The 18,354-nt window shown below is 33.7% G+C and overlaps 3 protein-coding genes across 3 annotated transcripts; 1 reads left to right on the top strand and 2 right to left on the bottom strand.

Moving 5' to 3' along the window:
- Nucleotides 1-1,677: 1,677 nt before the first annotated feature.
- LOC140989587 (ultraviolet-B receptor UVR8-like) lies at nucleotides 1,678-4,086 on the bottom strand. The gene is made up of 4 exons (XM_073458858.1): nucleotides 3,587-4,086; nucleotides 3,109-3,510; nucleotides 2,348-2,735; nucleotides 1,678-2,112 (listed from the first exon to the last, which is right to left on the bottom strand). Exons 1-4 carry the CDS (start codon nucleotides 3,853-3,855, stop codon nucleotides 1,870-1,872), a joined length of 1,302 nt encoding a protein of 433 aa, XP_073314959.1. The 5' UTR covers nucleotides 3,856-4,086; the 3' UTR covers nucleotides 1,678-1,869.
- Nucleotides 4,087-10,635: 6,549 nt separating this feature from the next.
- Nucleotides 10,636-15,310, bottom strand: LOC140990150 (ALBINO3-like protein 1, chloroplastic). Its single transcript, XM_073459727.1, has 11 exons — nucleotides 14,691-15,310; nucleotides 14,018-14,128; nucleotides 13,771-13,845; nucleotides 13,434-13,494; nucleotides 13,176-13,249; nucleotides 12,938-13,042; nucleotides 12,502-12,609; nucleotides 12,064-12,167; nucleotides 11,781-11,990; nucleotides 11,440-11,695; nucleotides 10,636-10,926 (listed from the first exon to the last, which is right to left on the bottom strand). Exons 1-11 carry the CDS (start codon nucleotides 15,048-15,050, stop codon nucleotides 10,921-10,923), a joined length of 1,470 nt encoding a protein of 489 aa, XP_073315828.1. The 5' UTR covers nucleotides 15,051-15,310; the 3' UTR covers nucleotides 10,636-10,920.
- A 2,037-nt stretch (nucleotides 15,311-17,347) lies between these two features.
- On the top strand, nucleotides 17,348-18,311 carry LOC140990313 (photosystem II reaction center proteins PsbY, chloroplastic-like). The gene has a single exon (XM_073459932.1). The coding sequence runs from the start codon at nucleotides 17,426-17,428 to the stop codon at nucleotides 17,990-17,992; it is 567 nt and encodes a 188-aa protein (XP_073316033.1). The 5' UTR covers nucleotides 17,348-17,425; the 3' UTR covers nucleotides 17,993-18,311.
- Nucleotides 18,312-18,354: the final 43 nt, after the last annotated feature.

The raw sequence follows: 18,354 nt of genomic DNA, 5'->3' as shown, positions 1-18,354 counted from the left end.
CCCAATTGCAAGGTAAACAAACACAATCAATCAACAGGAGAACATAACCCAAAACTAAATAACAATGTAGTATCAAGAAATTCTAATTTATATATTAAAAAAATCTTAATTCTAAATTTCGATAAGAATAAAATGTGGTTATCGTGCATGATAAGAAGCCAAAGTTATTTTTTTAGAGATTAGTTGTATGCAGTAGCATCCATATCATTTCTCAAGGTTGAGAAAAATTTGCGAGTGTGATGTAGCGAGAAGAACTTCGGTCCCCCCTTCAAGAAATAAGGTACGAAATTGGACTGAAAATAAGCATTCTAATTTGGGTTTTTGGCACGTGACTTGTTGATCCTTAAATTGACAGGAGGACCAATTCGGTCAAATTTTTCAAACATTTTATGACTAAACTTGTTCTCGGAATTAACAATTTGTTCAACACATTTTTTTTTTGTTTTGGTAATAAGCGCATGCATGCATGCATCTCACGTAAGAATGATGATTTTTCGATATCAACATGTTTCCATGAGGTAGGGGCGGCCATCTGCAATGGGTTCAGAGGAGGGAACTGGGAAACTTGATCGAGATAGCATTTTCTCTTGTTATATAAAAAATACTCGGTTTAGTATAAGATGTTTGGGTTTTTATCCGGTCCAATCTCAAATATTTTGTCGTTCTCTATTTAATCCTAAACGTTTCAAAAACTTGACCAAATCGGTCATTTTTTCAATTTAAAAGTTAAAAGTAACGGTAAACAATCATTTATCAGTCACANAAAAAAAAAAAAAAAAAAAAAAAACTCAAATTGAAATACCTAGTGTTAGTCAATTTGTGCCTTACTATGGAAGGAGGCCGAAGTTCTTCTCGCGAGAACACAAATGAGGCGTGACTGGCACATATGGAGCGTAACTGACAAGCTTTTAGATAAATAGATGCATGTCACTTGAAGAAATAAATGTCATCAAAATAAATGTAGTATTTGCGGTGTTTTCAGAAATGGACTGATCGGTTCGACCGGGAACGGTCACGGTTCCGGTTCGGACATTGTTCGCAAATCATTCTACCGATCAGACCGGTGTTGAACCACTTCATTTTTTTTTTTAATTTTACTTTTTGTTATATATGATTATTTTGATTTTGAACTTTGTGCAAAAATATTATTTTAATAATATTATAGCTATTTTGATTTTTAAAACATTAGGAAAATATATTTTTTATTATTTATATACACATTTAAGATGTTTAATATTTAAAATATATTATTCATTATATTATATTATTATTTTATATGATATAATAGTGTTATGATCCAACAGTCTAGTTAAGCCGACAACCACTATTTTAAAGTGGACTGATTCAATCATCGATCCTATTACGAAAACATTGAGTATTTGAATATAATGTTATTTCTAAAAACTATTTTAGCAAATCTATTCATTTTATATTCAACTTATAGTTAAGAAGTTCCCAAGAAAAAGTGTCGATAAGAATACTATGAATCTAGTGTATCTCAATTTTATTTAAGAAAGTGTCCATCCGAAGGGTTTTAGGTAATGAAGGACTCGAGGATCAAATCGCTTAGATAACTTAAATTTTCATCAATATAAAAAAAAAAAGGAAAAAAAATCATAAAACAACCTTGACAGATGTTTTTTTAAAAAAGATTATTTACTTGCTGAGGCAAAGAGCTAAAGAATTTCCAACATGTTAATAATTCTGCAGCTCCTAAGTCCTTCCTACCTTCTTCACAATCATTTGTTTCTATTTGCATAAAATAGACATACAAATATAGACAGAAAGTGCAGCAATGTGTGATGGTATCCAGATGAATAATAATGATAAATAAAACACAGAAGTTCAATAAGCACCAGGGACGAGTCCTTAAGTGAGATCGATATCGACCATCTCTGGGTTCGACCTCTCGGTTTGGTTTGCAACAAGCTCGACACCCAGTTGTCCTTTGTCACCCGAGCCAAAGGCATATAGTTTGTCAGATTCCGTGAGTGCAAAAGTATGAGCATTCCAGTATATGGAATTTGTGAGGCTTATCTGTACAACCCTTTCGTTCACAAGTTTTAGCGAGGAGACGAGTTCTGGGCTCAAGATGTTTGAATGCTGGTTTCCCTGCGTTCAGAACAAAATCTTCACTTGTTAGCATAGTATATGTTGAGGTTTCCTCGCAACTGGATTTGGCTAAACATAAATTACATTGTAATGGAGTTTGTGAAGTCTAATTAAAAATGGACTGTAAAATATTACATTCATAATATATATACATATATGTATAGAGAGAGTGTCTTAGTCTATCGTTATCCTGCAGTTTGATCACAACAAATCAATTGGAAGTTTAGAAAAGAACCTGCTCATCAGGAGCCACAGTAATATGTCCGAGACTGGACGATTCTCCACATCCAAAGGAATAAACGTCGCCACTATCTGAGACAACAAAGGTCGTATAATCACCAGTGGCGACATGAAGTGCTTTGACATTACTTAGAGCTTCGACTACTTTAGGAACCGATTCACAATCTTCATTCCCATGGCCCAAGCAACCATATCGTCCCCAACCCCACGTGCAAACTCTTCCATCCTTTCCGACCACTGCAGCATGCCAGGCACCGGCTGCAACTACTGTAGGCTGAAGATTCAAATTTTGGAACTGTTCAATTAATCTCGGCTGTTTCTCATCAGTTCTAGAGCCGTGTCCGAGTTTCCCACCCAATCCACAACCCACGGAGTACACTGACCTGATATCTCAACCAAGAAGTGTAAGCCATATCAGACAAGTCAATTACAATAGAAACCAAAGAGAAATGAGTAAATTATTAGGAAAAAAATTGTTATTTATGTGATCCTCGATTCTCGCCTGCAATAGACTAATAATTTTTAAAAGCACGTGCCGAGAGTTTCAAATAGCAATGACGAAACCTATCCAGGATTATCTATATTCTTTCCTTGAAACAATTACACGTACAATATTAACCAGGACAGATCCAGCCAGGGCAAGGGGAGGCCGGTCGCTTCAAAAAATAAAAAGTTTGAAAGCTTACAAGTAATTTTTCTATAAATTTATATTTCACTCCACCCCAAAATTTTATAACAACAAAATGAGGGACTAACATGCCAGAGGGTTGACAAGCCAAAGCAAGAAGGTAGCAGTATCCGGCTGCAATTTGAACCACTGGTATATTTTCAAGCGCCCCCAACAACGGACGGGGTTCCACATCACTCGGCTCTGTTAGATGGCCAAGTTTGTTTTCATTTCCCCAAGAAAATGTGTAGACCCTGCCTTCTCTAGATAACACGGCAGTAAAGAAATTTCCAATAGCAGCTTGCACGACAAATATATCTTTCAGAGATTCGACCAGTTTGGGAGTAGTTACTAAATTATTTCCTTGAGCCCCATATTCTGCTTCCCCAAATGAATCTTTTCCAGAGGCATAGACCCGTCCCATGTCACTAATTAGCATTGTACGACCAGCCCCTGCTGTTGCATGAATGATACGAATGCCTTGCAAGGATCTGCATCACAAAGGAACACTTACATTATTATATTCTATGTTACAGATGTCAACTTCAATAACGGTAAATTAGGAACCTAATTAGGTGAGGTTTTGCATCCTCATTTGTGGTTCCATGTCCTAGTTGTCCTGAGATATTTGAACCAAATGAATAGACGGCTCCTTTAGAAGTCACGACAATGCTGTGACCAGGACCAGCTATTGCTTGTGACTTCTCCCTCCTATAACATGATTCTCCAGCCAGCAAGTATCTCAAGACTAGTTTCCAAGATCCACCGAATCTTTGTTTCAAATCTTGACGCTGTCCTAATGTCATAGGTTTAAAAATAGCTCTCTTCTGGCACATGTCAAGAGCTGCAAGCTCTGATAAGGAGAGCTCATGGTCGGGGGAAAAGTGTGCTGGCTGCCTAAAGAAGGAACATGTTACCTGAAAAAAGCAGCATGATAATCAGAAGCATCATCAATTCGAACGTCAAACGCGAGTGACTTATAAGAATATCTAGTCAAAACACACTTGCCTCAAGTTTTGCAAGATCTTGGGCATCTAAATTACAGCCGGTAAGGACATGAAGAACAATAGAAGGGTTGGCAGACAATGGAAAATCCCCAGGGCTCGCATTTCCGTAACAATGGCGTTGTTGCCTCTGATATGTTACATGAGGTGGAGAAAGTGAAGCAATTGTTTGCTCTGCAATGTTGTGGTATTGAACACTTGAGGTTCCACCGGTAGAGGCGTCCATGGGCACCACTTACTCCTGCAGTGCCCTACTAGGGGAAATGAAAATAGAATTCACCGAATAACGAAATGCACCTGCATAGATTTTCATATATCATTCACCGTTATGTCACATTATCCGAATTCAAGCTCAATTTGCCTAAAACCAACATTTATTCTGATGGAGTGAAACATACTTGAGTTATGAGTTGATCAGAGAATTCACATCAAAACCTGCAAGTAAAAAAACAAAAATCATAAAAAAAAAAAACATACCTGGATTGAACAATACGAAACTACATTGTGCAAACAAGTCCAGATCATTGCAAGTAAATTCACACATCAACATTGTCACTCAGTGTTCTTCAGCAGTACAAAATGTTGTTAAAGAACTAATGTAGGTTCACCAAGCAAGCAAATATGTCGTGGACCAATCAAAATGACATAATCTTAAAGTCGCAAGCCCATCCATAGAATCGAAGAAATCGTATCTTACAATCAAAGCAAAGAGTATCTTGCAAACAAACACTTAACAATTGCATCTTCACACGAAAGGTTACTTGCAGATTATACGTCTGCTGTAAATAAAGAATACTGTGCCTTGAAGCACACCAAAAGTTCCACATAGCATATTCCACAAAAAAAAAAAAAGGAATGATCAAAACCGAAAAAAGGTAAAAATCATAAACATTCATCATCAAGAAAAGCCCAAAGGTTCGCAATACCGGAATTTAGATAGTGAATTGAAAACATAAACAATGATCGGAAAACAATTCGACAAGAGTGATCACCGCAATCAACCATGTCCACACACAAATTGACCATAAAAAAGTCCGAATCTTTAACAATCCACATGTCAAAGGATCTTCAGATGATCAATAAAAACAAGTCCGATTCTTCATTCAACACTAAAGATCAAGTGACAATTTACAGAACTGCAATTAACAGAGCATATTGCTGTACATCCGATACATAAACAGGTCAAGAAACAAAACTCAGAAACGTAGTTCACATGCAAAAGGGCCAATGATCCCTCAAAACCCATGTGACATCAGTTGAAAAATTCACCAATAAACAGTTGCAATTCCATCAAAAGGAAGAATCTTGAACTGGGTATCCATTCGACGAACCGATTTTTGAGGTGATATCTTCAGATGATGATATGATTTTCAGATGATGATATGATTAACAGGTTTAAAAAATGGTTATCTTGATGGGATGTTTTCTATGAACTCTGAAGAAATCTCTGTTGAGAGAGAGAAATAAAAGAGTTTTGCTGAGAAAAGATAGTATGCGAGTGAAAATGTGATGTTATATAAGCCTTTATTTTCTCTTTTCGGATGGAATGTAATTTACAAGGAACAGGAAAAAATGAGGTGTCAACTTATTTTGCTTGTGGCTTCTGTGTCTTCTCGGATACACGTGTTTCTGTGTGAAAATTGGTCTTTTTTTTTTGAGTTAGCATTTTAAATGAATTGGTCTGATTTATCATTGTGAAAAATAATAATATTTTTAGTATAAAAAATAATATTTTTGGATTAGTTGAATTATATCGGAGATCCATTTCACAAAATTGGCCTGTAAAAAAGTCTCATATGAACTTTACAAATACAACATATTTCTTACAAGCAATATTATTGAGACGAGTCTACTTTGTTGGCTTGGAATTTACTTAACACGCATTTAAAAGTAATTATTGTGATTTCAAGTCATAAAAAAATAGACAAAAACTCGTGTGAGACGGTCTCACGGGTCGTATTTTGTGATACGGATCTCTTATTTGGGTTATCCATGAAAAAATATGNTCAAATGATAAAAATTTAAAAATTGTGAAATTAGATTAGACAATAATTTAGGATATAAGGATAAGTACTATATTAATTTTAATTTTTTTATATTATTTTTTTAAAAAAAGATGTCATGATCTTATTTTTGAAAAGATTTTCTAAGATTTGAGCATCTTATTTAAAAATATTGAAAATTTTTTTTTTCACATGTTATCAAACGCTATTAGGCAATCAATAGATCTATGTTATGTTATTATCATTTATCATTTGTGTCTCTAGGCAATATTTGTTATATAATATTTTTTTTATGTTAAGATTTATATGATATAGATTAAATAAATGAATATTTTATTAAGATACGGTACTTATGAATAAACCATAAAATTTTTAAAAATATTTTTTTATGATATCTTTTAATTAATTAAAATCATTAGAGTGGTTAATTTTGATCTATAAAATATATCATTTTTTTTCTTCAAAATACTTCTCTCAAGATACTCATATTTTCAAAAAGATGTAAAACATAATAACGTAGAAATTCAAATACAATATTTGATGCTAAAAATGTTTTTTGTTACACTTAAAATTTTATATTATAAAAATAAATTCACACGATCACCGGCCTATCGTAGCAAAAATAATAATAACTAAAATATAATTTATATATATATACCAAATGGCTTATGAAAGACATGTAATTCCGATAAACGATTAAAATAATAATTTTTTTTTTTAAAAAAAATGAATCTAATGTTTTGTTATTCGTTTAAATGAAGTTTGTTTGAACAAAATATAACACGATTTTAAAAATCAATTTTAGCAGATTATTTCATCCCATATATTTATAGGGCATGTCTTTTAGAATCCTCTAATTAATGGTAAATTTAAAGAGTGAGTATCATGTGAGACCGTCTCACGGATCTTTATCTGTGAGACGGGTCAACCCTACCCATATTCACTATAAAAAGTAATACGCTTAGCATAAAAAATAATACTTTTTTATGGATGACCCAAATAAGAGATCCGTCTCACAAATACGACCCGTGAGACCGTCTCACACAAGTTTTTGTCAAATTTAAATAGTTTTAAAGTTTGACCATGGAGTGGAATTCAAATCCGAAGGTAAATTTCATGTGGTGATAAATGACTAAATGAGGGGAGTGCATCTAACCAGATATTATGCCAAGTTGGATTTATTGAAGCAACCAAATTCCAAGAACCCATTAATTAATTTTTAGTGACATAAGCAGCCCTGGATAAATGTGGGTCAAGCTCCCAAGTCCGAGGGTGAAATTGTTATTTTACAGCATATCAATAGTTTAATTTTTTTTGTTTTGTTAGCCAGCATCATCACATGCAACTCTTTGTCATATAAGAGTGTCACTTCGGATGGATTAAGTTGAGTTGAGTAATAATATTATTTAAAAATTGCTCAATCCGAGTTTGAGACAACCCGANATCAACCCGATTAACCCGATTTCGAAAATAAATATTAAATTATGAAAATTTATGATATAAATATACAATAAATATTTTTCCAGACATACAATATATAAAATTGTAGGTAATATTTATTAATTATATTTTTTTAAAAAAAATTAAAATTTTCGGGTCAACCTGACCCAACAGATCATATATTTTTCGGGTCAGCTACCAGGTCCAACCCGATGTCCCGATCTGACCCGAACCCGAAAACCCCAAATCCAAGCCTGATTTTTTTCAGATGCAGTTTGGGTGGTTCCCAAGGCATCTGAAGTGCTATTTGGCAACTGATGCAAGTTTTTCATATAAATGCATTTCAAATGATATCTTTTGATGTTAATCAAATTTTTTGACCAAAAGACACTCAACATGAAACTTGTACTTGAATATTAAAAAAATTAAATGGATGATCGAAGGTCATGCCAAAACATACTCTTCTGAAATTTTTTCTGAATACATTATGCGTTCATTTGTCTACACTTCTTTCCTAAAGAAAGAGAATTTATACTCGTTATCACTAGAGAAGTTGTTGTATCTTAAGAGAATATTGTTAACCACCAAAGTTCTAGAGTGGAACAAATTCTTCTTGAGAACATAATATTCAATACTAGCGTCAACTTTTACTCTTGTTATCTGTCAGCTTCAAGGTTTCATTAGCAACAACAACCATTGATCTCATCACCAAGCATTACGTAATCGATCAATTAATTAAAGATTTATCCAGTAAGGACTTTGGGTGAGACAACAATTAGGCAGCAGATGGGATGATATAATATCTTTTAAGTTTATAGTATAATCAAGAATAAATGAGTCTCCAATATAGAACAAAATTGGTTAATACGTGTTAGAGCTTCTGAAATTTATTTATTTATTTATTTATTTTTATCCTTTTTCTCCCTTCAAACTCTCACTAATAATATCTTAAATTTTTAAATATTTGATTATTTTTCGTTTGAAAACAATGATCTGAGCACTATTCATTTATTTCGGGAAAAAATCAAGAAAATTGCATGTGTTGGAAAAAAAATGGGTGTTTAGTCCTAATTTGAATGGTTCTCATCCGATAAAATCCGAAATTAACTTGAAAATTGAAATCTACCTTTCAAGTAGATATTTTTAGAATATAAATTTGTTATAAACCGATTTTAGGTGAATGATAATTTAAACTTGTTAAGATTGTATCAAGAAACTATGAAATCTCATCTATTGGAAAATCTATCCAATGTAACATTCCTTGTATAGAGTTATGTGTGTGGCGTTATTGTTTAGTTCAAGTCAAGCCATGCCAAGCCAACCGATAGTGAGAGAGGTACAACACACCAACCAGATAGTCCGCGCACTTGCTCGAGCCTATGCCCACGATCAAGGTCGAGCCACGCATAACACTTGTACGCTAAGTTCGCAAAAAATGCATTGACGACACTCTTTGCACTTCGAATCGTCGTGAGGAGAATTGATAAACCTTTCATTATACGACGTAGAAATGAGGTTCGATGACGTTGTGGGAGGTGACGTGACAGTCAGTAAAGTTCGTGCACACGTGGCGAGTGATTGAGTGCCACTAGGACGTGTGATATGGAAAACGTTAAATACCGTTAGATTGCGATTTGAAGGGTCGCGATATAAGGGTTGATGACACGTATATGGGTGCAATTAGGACCATAAGATGACGATCAATTTAGGATGTGAGAAGGGATCTGGATCTCTAATTCAAAATGGATGCACCAAATCGATCGAACATGATCAAGAGATGTGATCTAATGACTGATGCTTACCAAATGAGGCTGTGATATACAAAATTAAATTAAGATATGATGGATTATATTGAATTTATGCCTACAGAAACAACTAATCGCGAAAAGACCTTAAACCCTTAGAAAAGTAATAGTTTTATTTGCAATTTCTTGGATTTCAGAGTTGGATTAGACTCAGTCGGTTGGTTCGAATCCATGCATTATGAGAAACACTCTCCAAATAAGTATATTTTCTTAACTCGATATGTTTTTTAAGAGGTATAAATATCTATATTATATGAACTAACACCAACCGTTAACAAATGATTGGTAGAAACCGAATTTTATTGCGTTAATTTACAAGATAATCTAATTAAATAAGCAAATAAAGAGCAAATAATATGGGTTGTTGCATGTCCATTATCCAATATCTCCCTACTCTTAGACTTGCTAATATTCTGCATTGTGTACGGGCAAGGTGGGTTGGTCATTTTCACCCTTCATTATTGGTGCCTTGCTTTTATATTATTAAATTAAGTATAACTTTAATATATTTTATGTTTTGATCCAAAATGAATAATCTTTTCCATTCCTCCAAACTGGAAACGTACTTCCATTCACCCTCTACCACAATTATATATTATAATATGATATGTCAAACTATTAGTTGCGTATATATTTGATGCAACATGTTGACAATCACCTATTTTGGTAAACTCTTGACTATCTGATAAATTTGGGAAGAAATAAAAAAAAAAATTAATTTCTGATTGTTTTTATATTTTTGGAATTTCTCAAATGCATCATAAGAGTTGGCAGAATATTTTCTTCTACTCTGTTAAATTTTTCAGTAATAGATTAAAACCAAAATAAAGAATAGCAAAATAAAGAATAGCAAAATTTATCATGATACTAATTTCTGTGATCTTTAATTATGAATACCATGAGAAGTTTGTTACAATCGAATTTTTAATCCGAGTTCTCGTCCAAAACTTGGAACCTTGGTACTAATTATGTATATGACAAATTTGTTCCACCAGCCAATGTCCAGCTATCCAGGGTAGGCATAACTTGTTATCCAAATCTTCGGTGAACAAGAATTAAAATCATTAATTAGCATGTTCTGTTAGCGTATAATTTATAAATAGAAAGTGTGTTTCTTTCTCAAGTTCTCTAAAGTCAAAAGTATCCTGGTTGTGGTTTCATAATCGGCAAGCAATGGCAATCATATATTATTCCAACACCACCAGCAAAGAAAATGCTTGTAAGAAAATTTTCATATTTTACCACCGTTATATTCTATGCTTTCAACACGAAAAAAATTCACAGGCAAAAAAATGGGAAGCTATTATTACTCGAAACTTACAGTTGCTATAGATTCTACAGACTTCGTTGATCCTCGTATTCGTGTCTCACTATGATCATCTACGTCCCGCCTCTCTGAAAACAAAGCAAGGCTTGAAAATCATTGCTCCTTCGCCAACTTTAAATAATTTGACAATGAATGGTAGAATTTCAAGCAGTGCTCTTGAAATGGCTCGAGAGGAACACCCGTAAGCTTTTGAAATGGATGCTCTGAGACTCTATTGACTGAATGGCTGTGATCTTTTCCACAGAAACACACATTTAGGTTATGCGTCATTCCTGAAAGTTATAGGCACCTTCCCGAAATTCTAATGATATCAGCAAAGAACTTATTCCTGGAGAGTTGGATCAAAAACAGAAATCCCATTTTCAGAAACCAAAACCCAAGTTCTTAAGAGAGAGATCATAAGCTGAAATAGCTTAAGATGTCCTATATATGTGGCACAAAGATCGAATTGTGAACTTTATACGACAGGTAAACTTAAATAATTTAAATTACGATATTGACATCATCTAAAGCTTTTAGTACAATACCACTTGTTCAATCCTAAAACAGATATAAAATCCAAGATCAGGCATTCGCGTTCCATAAGGTGCAAACAATAGTAATTATTTGGGAAATGGGATTATGAGAGACTGATAATTTCCTCAGTCTTGTTTGGTTCGTCTATGTAGTACAATCATTGACACATGGCATTAGGGTATTCTACAATTTAAAATAGCTGAGTTATGTTATTACCGATTGCATGCTAAAATTTCTGGTATAAAGGCATATATGCTCTATCCTACAAAATTTTGCAGAAATTTATTTTTGTAACCCATGTAATCCAAGAATGCAACAACAGTACCTTTTCAACATTTTCGTAGAGATGCTGATCACTTTTTTCACTCTTACGACTATCTGAAATTGCGTCATTTTCCTTCTTGTCATCCTCTGAGTCAACCTCATCACCATTCACGGTAAAGTCATTAAGTGAACTGGTTTCTTTATTTATTTTACCATTTGTTGTTTGAATTTCTATAGCTACTGTTTCTTTGCTTTTGCTTTTCTCTTCCTCTCTTTGCAGTCTTCTCCGGTTTTCTTCCTCTTTTAATCGTTTAAACCTGGACAACATACGAGTAAGACAAAAATAATATAATCTGACCATAAACAAAATATCGATTATTAGGTAAACCACAAATTTTAAACCTTTCACCAGGACGAAGCCCTTTTGACGTAAGCTTCTCTTCTTTCTTAACAACCTTAGAGGCTGTGGGAGATGCTTCAGACATTGACTTAAAGGATTGGGATTGTTCTTCCTTTACCGTGTCATCACTAATCTGCTTGACAGGTTTTTTCGCACCACCAAATTTCCGTAGCCAAACTTGTTGAGTGGTACTCAGTATGTTGTTTGTTAGCCTAAAATTATTTACACACTGCCAAATTATTATTATGTAGTAAAGAAAACCATATGGAAAAATTGGGTGCTTACCAGTAAAGACTTAAGCCAGAAGGAACTGATAAAGAGAAATAGCCGATCATCAAGGGTAGTAATTTGGTTATGGCTTGGGAATTCTTTAGGTTTGGATTGTTGCTCTGAAAGTGAGAAAAATCCTCATCAGATACAAATTCGTAGTACAACCTTACAGTATTTCAATATTCAGGCTCCCAAGTTTATTACAGTAATTCAATAAACATGAAAAAGAGCAATGTTAGAAAGTCATGAAATAAGAATTCAAAGCCGCAACACAAGAAAATTGGAAAAAAAAAATGAATAAGTGAACCATCTGATCAGACAGTGAGTTGTGATATAAAGTTCCACCATACAATACTGAAGTATGTCAACGTAAACAATAACAAAAGCCAGAGCAACTTATTGTTTCCATTTGAGAAATAACTAAATAAATAGACAATTGCCAGTGAGACCAACCTGTGGAGGTTGCATAATCTGTAGAGAGATGTATTGAGTGGCGATCAGGAGCACAGGTAAAACGAGATACGCCAGTGTATCTGACCATCCAAGTGGAGGATGACCATCCTAAGATGAAAAAGATGACATCAAAGATGTCTCATCAGCATGCAGTCATTTTCAATCCAACGTACCAAGTCCCGAATGGATGATTTTATGAGAAAGGTGTAACAGAACTACAAAGAAAATAGTCTAATACTTTCTTGTAATTCTATTCGATAAGAAATTTGAGTACTACAAAATTCTATGCAACCTGCGGACTTAACTCATTTGTAAAATAAGGTTGGTTATTTTTAACACTCAAGTAATACACTTCTTAAAGTTAATATTCTAACCAACTATTTTTGAAGTAACTAAACCACTTATGTAAAATGAGAAGGATGATAGATTGTCTTACGATGAATGGGAAAAGCCAAGTGGTGCCACTACCAGTTTGTCGCGCAGCAATGGTCGTTGGACCAGACAGAGAGGGTATCCAGAAGAAACCTTCGGTTAAAAGTCCCTTTATATTACATCAAGATTCCAATCAAGACAAACATTGCAGGGTATGGTGAGTAGATAAAAGTAGAAAAATAATTTGAAAAAAAAAAAGAAGAAGAGGAAGTAGGGTTGGATTGGTTGGCGGAGAAATTTACCTCATCTGCCACATTTGAGAGCGCTCTATAAAGACCAATCCATATTGGGATCGTGGCAAGTGTAGGAAGACATCCTGAACCAAACAAAACGAAGAAGGGAAAGAAATTCAGAACCACAGAGTATGAATGTAATGGTAAAAATAGCAAACAATTCAATGTTAAATACAAGAATAATTATATAATGTACGGGAGAATTGAGTATGCTAAACATAGTGATATTGTAAAATTTTATAATAGGTCTGGCATTCAGTTTAGTACCTGCGAGTGGATTTATACCAGCTAATTTATATAATCGAGCCGTTTCGAGTTGAATCCTCTCCTGCAAAGACAGCAACAAAAAGAAAATGACAATAGGCATCGAAGGAAAAATTTACTGGTTGAGAGTCAAGTGCCAAAATACTGTCAGTCAACCTGCATCGAATAACCATTAACAAATACTGTTAGGACAATCAACTTTCATCGAATAAGCTTTAATAAATATAATGATCTACTGATCTAGCCATCTACATTTTTAACCATTAAAAAGAAAATTAACAGGTTCACTATTTTAATAACAAAATAATGATACTCAGAAGTAAGAAGGACAAATAGTGACCTGATCCCCTGCATACCGTTCCTGAATAGCCTTAATTTGAGGTGCCAAAGACTGCATTGCCATCGTTGATTCCACCTGAACATCACAGTTTCAGAAAGCACTTAGTGAAGATTGCTTAAAAGCCAGTGAGCCACAAAGGCAAAGTGGGAATACATTTCACTCAGAGAGACTAATCATCAGCAAACAAAGTGACTTCATACACAAAATTTGTTTCAAAATCATAAGCCAGATAGCAGAATGAAGTAACCTGTTTCTTTGTCAAAGGAAATGTGGCAGCTTTAACAAGTACGGTCAGTAAGATGATTGCAAAACCATATGCGTAGGGAACGTGTAGAGTAGAAAGTCCATCTTTCAGAACCTGAGATACAAAAAAACTTTAATTAAAGTTTAAAAAAAGAAATAGGCTTTTTCTAATCAATAAGGTAACCAGCAACACGTGTAAGACGTTAACACGAAATGATTTTCTTTTAATACTCAATAACCCAATGGCTAGAAGTGATGCATTTGGCGTTGATTCAGATTAAATTTGTTTTATCAATACAAATACTTGAATGACAGAGAACACAGTCCCCTCAATGAACCAAATCCTTCTCCAGCAAGCTTAAAATTATTGTACATAAAGCTTAAAAATCCAAACAGTACCATCAAATCAAGAGTTCATTGACCCAAAAAGAAAACCTCTAATCCTTCCACATACCTTCTAAAAAACCCCAACTTCCTCTCCAATAAACCAAAACAACTTTTATTTGCACAAGTTCACAACTTTATGTTTCAACTCACCTCTATATAGCTCATGTCCAAACAATCACGTTCACATTTCATGTACAAAAAGAAGGAAAACAAACAAAAATCAAAACTTTTTCCGTCCATAAATTTCTAGACATAAGACAACAAATTTAACAATCAAAACTTGAACAAACCTTCAACACGGCCTCCATGGCATTAGTAATCCCAGAAAGCCAGTCACTACTCTGCTTTGTAGTAGCAGCTCCATCAACTGTATCTAAAGAATTACTAACAGCAGAATCAGCAATAGTATAAAGAAACCCTTCAACTCTCCCAAACAAGTCCTTAATCACCAGCTCAGTATTGTCCGGGTCAGGAAATGGAACCTGACCCAATCCAAAACGGGTCACCCCAAGACTGCCCCTCAAATAGGGTCTCTGAATCTTGAAATCACTGAAACGGTTTCCAGGTAGAACAGGGCTCGGAGTTCTCGTTCGGCCTGGAAATGGAGATACAACTAAATTTGGGCCGATTGAATACAAGAAAAACGACATCTTCTTCTCGTGTTTCTCCCCCCGGTAAGAATCCGAATTCTTGAAGCCCTAGAAACCACTTTGATAAATAATCTCTCAGAAAGTTGGGATTTTGGAACAAGTTGGGAGGGGAGAAGGGCTTACCTTAAAAGTTAAAAATATCTGTTCACCCAGAACATGATACACGCACATACGCCTCCTGTATGTTTATATAGTGAATCCACAAACAAACGTGGAGCCTCTCGAAGGAACTTTACAAAAGGAATTTAACACTCACAATAAAGGTCAATGCCACTCTCCTCATGCACTTGTTTGACCAATATCTTTTATCCGATTTGGGTACACATATATCCTAGATATTTACACGTATCTTAATCTGTGAGACGGATCAATCCTACTCATATTCACAATAAAAAGTAATATCTTTAGAATAAAAAGTAATACTTTTTCATGGATGACCCAAATAAGAGATCCGTCTCACAAATACGACCCGTGAGACCGTCTCACACAAGTTTTTGCCTTATAAAAAATACCATTTATAAACTAAAAAAGAACTTGATTAATTAAATTTCCTAGGCCTAATCTCAAGAGTCGGTTATGAATCTATATATAATACAAGCATAATATAAATCATCAAAATAAATAAGCGTAAATAATTGATTTTTATCATAAAACAAATACAAATTATAATTTAAATACTAACAGATGAAATAAATAATTATAATCGAATTAAGTAAAAAACAGTCTAAGATCCACATAAACAAATTATAAGATTATATAATCTCAAACACCAAAAACCAAATCAATTAAAATAAAAAAAAAACACCAAATGCAACACGGAAGAATGACACGATGAAAAATTAAGTTTTTTTTAAAAAAGAAATATGTTTTTTTTTACGAAAAAATATGAGCAAAAATATAAAAAGGCGACCACCATTTTAAATTTTTAAAAAAATTGATACAATTACTACAATTTTAAATAAAAAAAATGTAAGCCCCACTATGGGGTGGCCCTACCTATCTCACGAATGATACATAAATGTATGAATAATAAATTTTCAACACACGAGATCGTGTATAAGTTGGTAGAGATAGTGAACATTTTAACAATGTCATTTACTTAAGTAATAGTATGGTTTACTGACAATTGCGTTAGTTTAAAATTTATTCAATACTCATCAGAAGATCGCAATTTCGGGTTTTATCCTCGTAAATTTTTTTCTCAATCTAGTTTTGTGTCTAACTTCTTATTTCAGCATTAGTGATTTTTTGTACAAATTTTTGAAAAGGATAGGAAAAAACAAACATTTCACAAAATATAATTTTCCATTGTAACATATTATCCATAAATAATAAAATATGTATCCAAAATTTATTATATTAGTCACACATAATTAAAACCAATGAGTTGTGACACACACTATGAGCAAAAATAGGAAAAAAAAATATGTTTTTTTAAATTTTATAATGAAATTTATCAATTTTTTTATTGAAATAGTAAAATTAATTTTTGAAATTGAAATTATAGAATATAATAGATAGTATGAAAAGAGATTTGCTATTAAAAAAATAATATAGTAAAGTAATTTTTATTTTGATATGCATGAAAATTTGAGTACTCAAAACATTATCTTTGAATTAATATAAATTATTTCCACATTCAAATCTAAAATAGTATCGAAAAATGTTCCACTTGAGATTAAAATACTTAATTGTTTGACCATAAGTCCCAACTTCCCAAAAAAATTGTATACCTAACAAATCATCGGCTAAATTGGCAATTGAATGACTCAAGACAGTGACGTAGAGAGGAACATAAGAATATACTTTGAATAACCCAACAATTTTCTTATTATGAAAACCACATCAAAACATCTCATTTCCCAATTATGCAAAAAAAAAAAAAGTTTTAATCATCAAGAAAACAAGTCCACATTAAATTGTAGGTAATCTTGATTTGAACTCATCCATTGTGTAGTCTCCACTTCTCATTTTCTCACTTAATTATAATATATTTGAACATATTGGTTGAACTTATTTGAAGAGTCTTTAATAAAATTAATAGGCTTTACACCCTTTTATTTTGAAAAATCAAGATCAGATAAAGTTTTAAGTCTGATATATATATTTTTTTGGAATGGGTTTTATATCTGATTTTTAAAAACGTCATATCTTAAATATATGTGATTTTAAATTAGATTTTTTCTTCTTTTTTTTTTTCCCAATTTATACAGGGTGTTGATCTTAAAAAAAAAAAAGAAAAAAAGAGGAGGAATTGGTAGTGATAAGGGAAGCATAGTACGGGTATATGATAATATGAGGCCAATATTTCACTGATCACTTTGCTTTGATTCCACTTCACAAGAACCAATTACACTCAAACATCAAGAAACACAATGGCCACATCAATGACTACAGTTCTCAACACCCGATGCCTCTACGCAAGAAACGTCGACTTCAAGCCCACAAAACCAGTATTCTCCTTTCTCCCCATGGCAACCTTACCTAAAGGCCTCGCCACTAGCCCATCTCCACAACATACCACCACAGCACTCACAGCTGGTCTGCTTTTCTCCTCCCTTTCCGCCGTTAACCCGGCCTTCGCCGCCCAGCAGTTGGTGGAGTTAGCCGACGACGACGATCGTGGACTGGTGCTTTTGATCCCATTAGTCCCTGCAGTGCTCTGGTTACTGTACAACATACAGAAGCCAGCCTTCAATCAGATGAACAAGATGAGGAACAGTAAAGGGGTGATAATTGGGCTCGGGCTTGTCGGGCTATCTACCTCGGGCTTTTTAAACTCTGCGGAGGCTTCTGCCGGAGAAATCGCCGCCGTGACTGAGGCGACGAGTGACAATAGAGGGCAGCTATTGCTGCTTGTTGTGACTCCAGCTATTCTTTGGGTGCTGTACAATATTTTGATACCAGCTTTAAATCAGATCAACAAGATGAGATCAAAATGAGGAAATAAAAGGGTTAAAGTTTAAACATTATTCTGCATGTATTTCATGTAAGTGTTAGAATTCTGTTCATGGAATTTTTGGCTGATGATTGAATCTGATTTTAACTAAGATCTGTTTCTTGTGTTTAGAATATAAAAAACATACAATATCAGCATATTCTTACGTGTGTGTGTTTATTTCCAAATGTTATTCAATTTATTGTCACAACTCGATCTCAGTGGATCGGACAAGTGAGAGAAGTTTCTTATATTTTGATATTTGTAAATGAAGTTGGCGTTTAATTGAAGATAAATGGTGTAGAAAAATTATTTTTCATTTCTCCAATCTTGTGTCCTTCAATAATTTTCTGGGTTTCTCGTATC

Source organism: Primulina huaijiensis, chromosome 12 (genome assembly GCF_012295235.1).
Source record: "Primulina huaijiensis isolate GDHJ02 chromosome 12, ASM1229523v2, whole genome shotgun sequence".
NCBI lineage: Eukaryota > Viridiplantae > Streptophyta > Magnoliopsida > Lamiales > Gesneriaceae > Primulina > Primulina huaijiensis.
The sequence above is the reverse complement of the archived record's forward strand: the minus strand, read 5'-3'. Positions and strand labels throughout refer to the sequence as shown.

What these genes read in the sequence shown, in the direction of transcription:
- LOC140989587 (XM_073458858.1), bottom strand. Translation starts at nt 3,855, where the DNA reads ATGTGCCAGAAGAGAGCTATTTTTAAACCTATGACATTAGGACAGCGT. An exon ending in GCTTGTCAACCCTCTGGCAT is followed by an intron (nt 2,736 to 3,108) that starts GTTAGTCCCTCA and finishes TTGAGATATCAG; the next exon opens with GTCAGTGTACTCCGTGGGTT. An exon ending in CTGTGGCTCCTGATGAGCAG is followed by an intron (nt 2,113 to 2,347) that starts GTTCTTTTCTAA and finishes TTCTGAACGCAG; the next exon opens with GGAAACCAGCATTCAAACAT.
- LOC140990150 (XM_073459727.1), bottom strand. Translation starts at nt 15,050, where the DNA reads ATGTCGTTTTTCTTGTATTCAATCGGCCCAAATTTAGTTGTATCTCCA. An exon ending in CCATGGAGGCCGTGTTGAAG is followed by an intron (nt 14,129 to 14,690) that starts GTTTGTTCAAGT and finishes TTTGTATCTCAG; the next exon opens with GTTCTGAAAGATGGACTTTC. An exon ending in AACGGTATGCAGGGGATCAG is followed by an intron (nt 13,495 to 13,770) that starts GTCACTATTTGT and finishes CTGTCTTTGCAG; the next exon opens with GAGAGGATTCAACTCGAAAC.
- LOC140990313 (XM_073459932.1), top strand. Translation starts at nt 17,426, where the DNA reads ATGGCCACATCAATGACTACAGTTCTCAACACCCGATGCCTCTACGCA.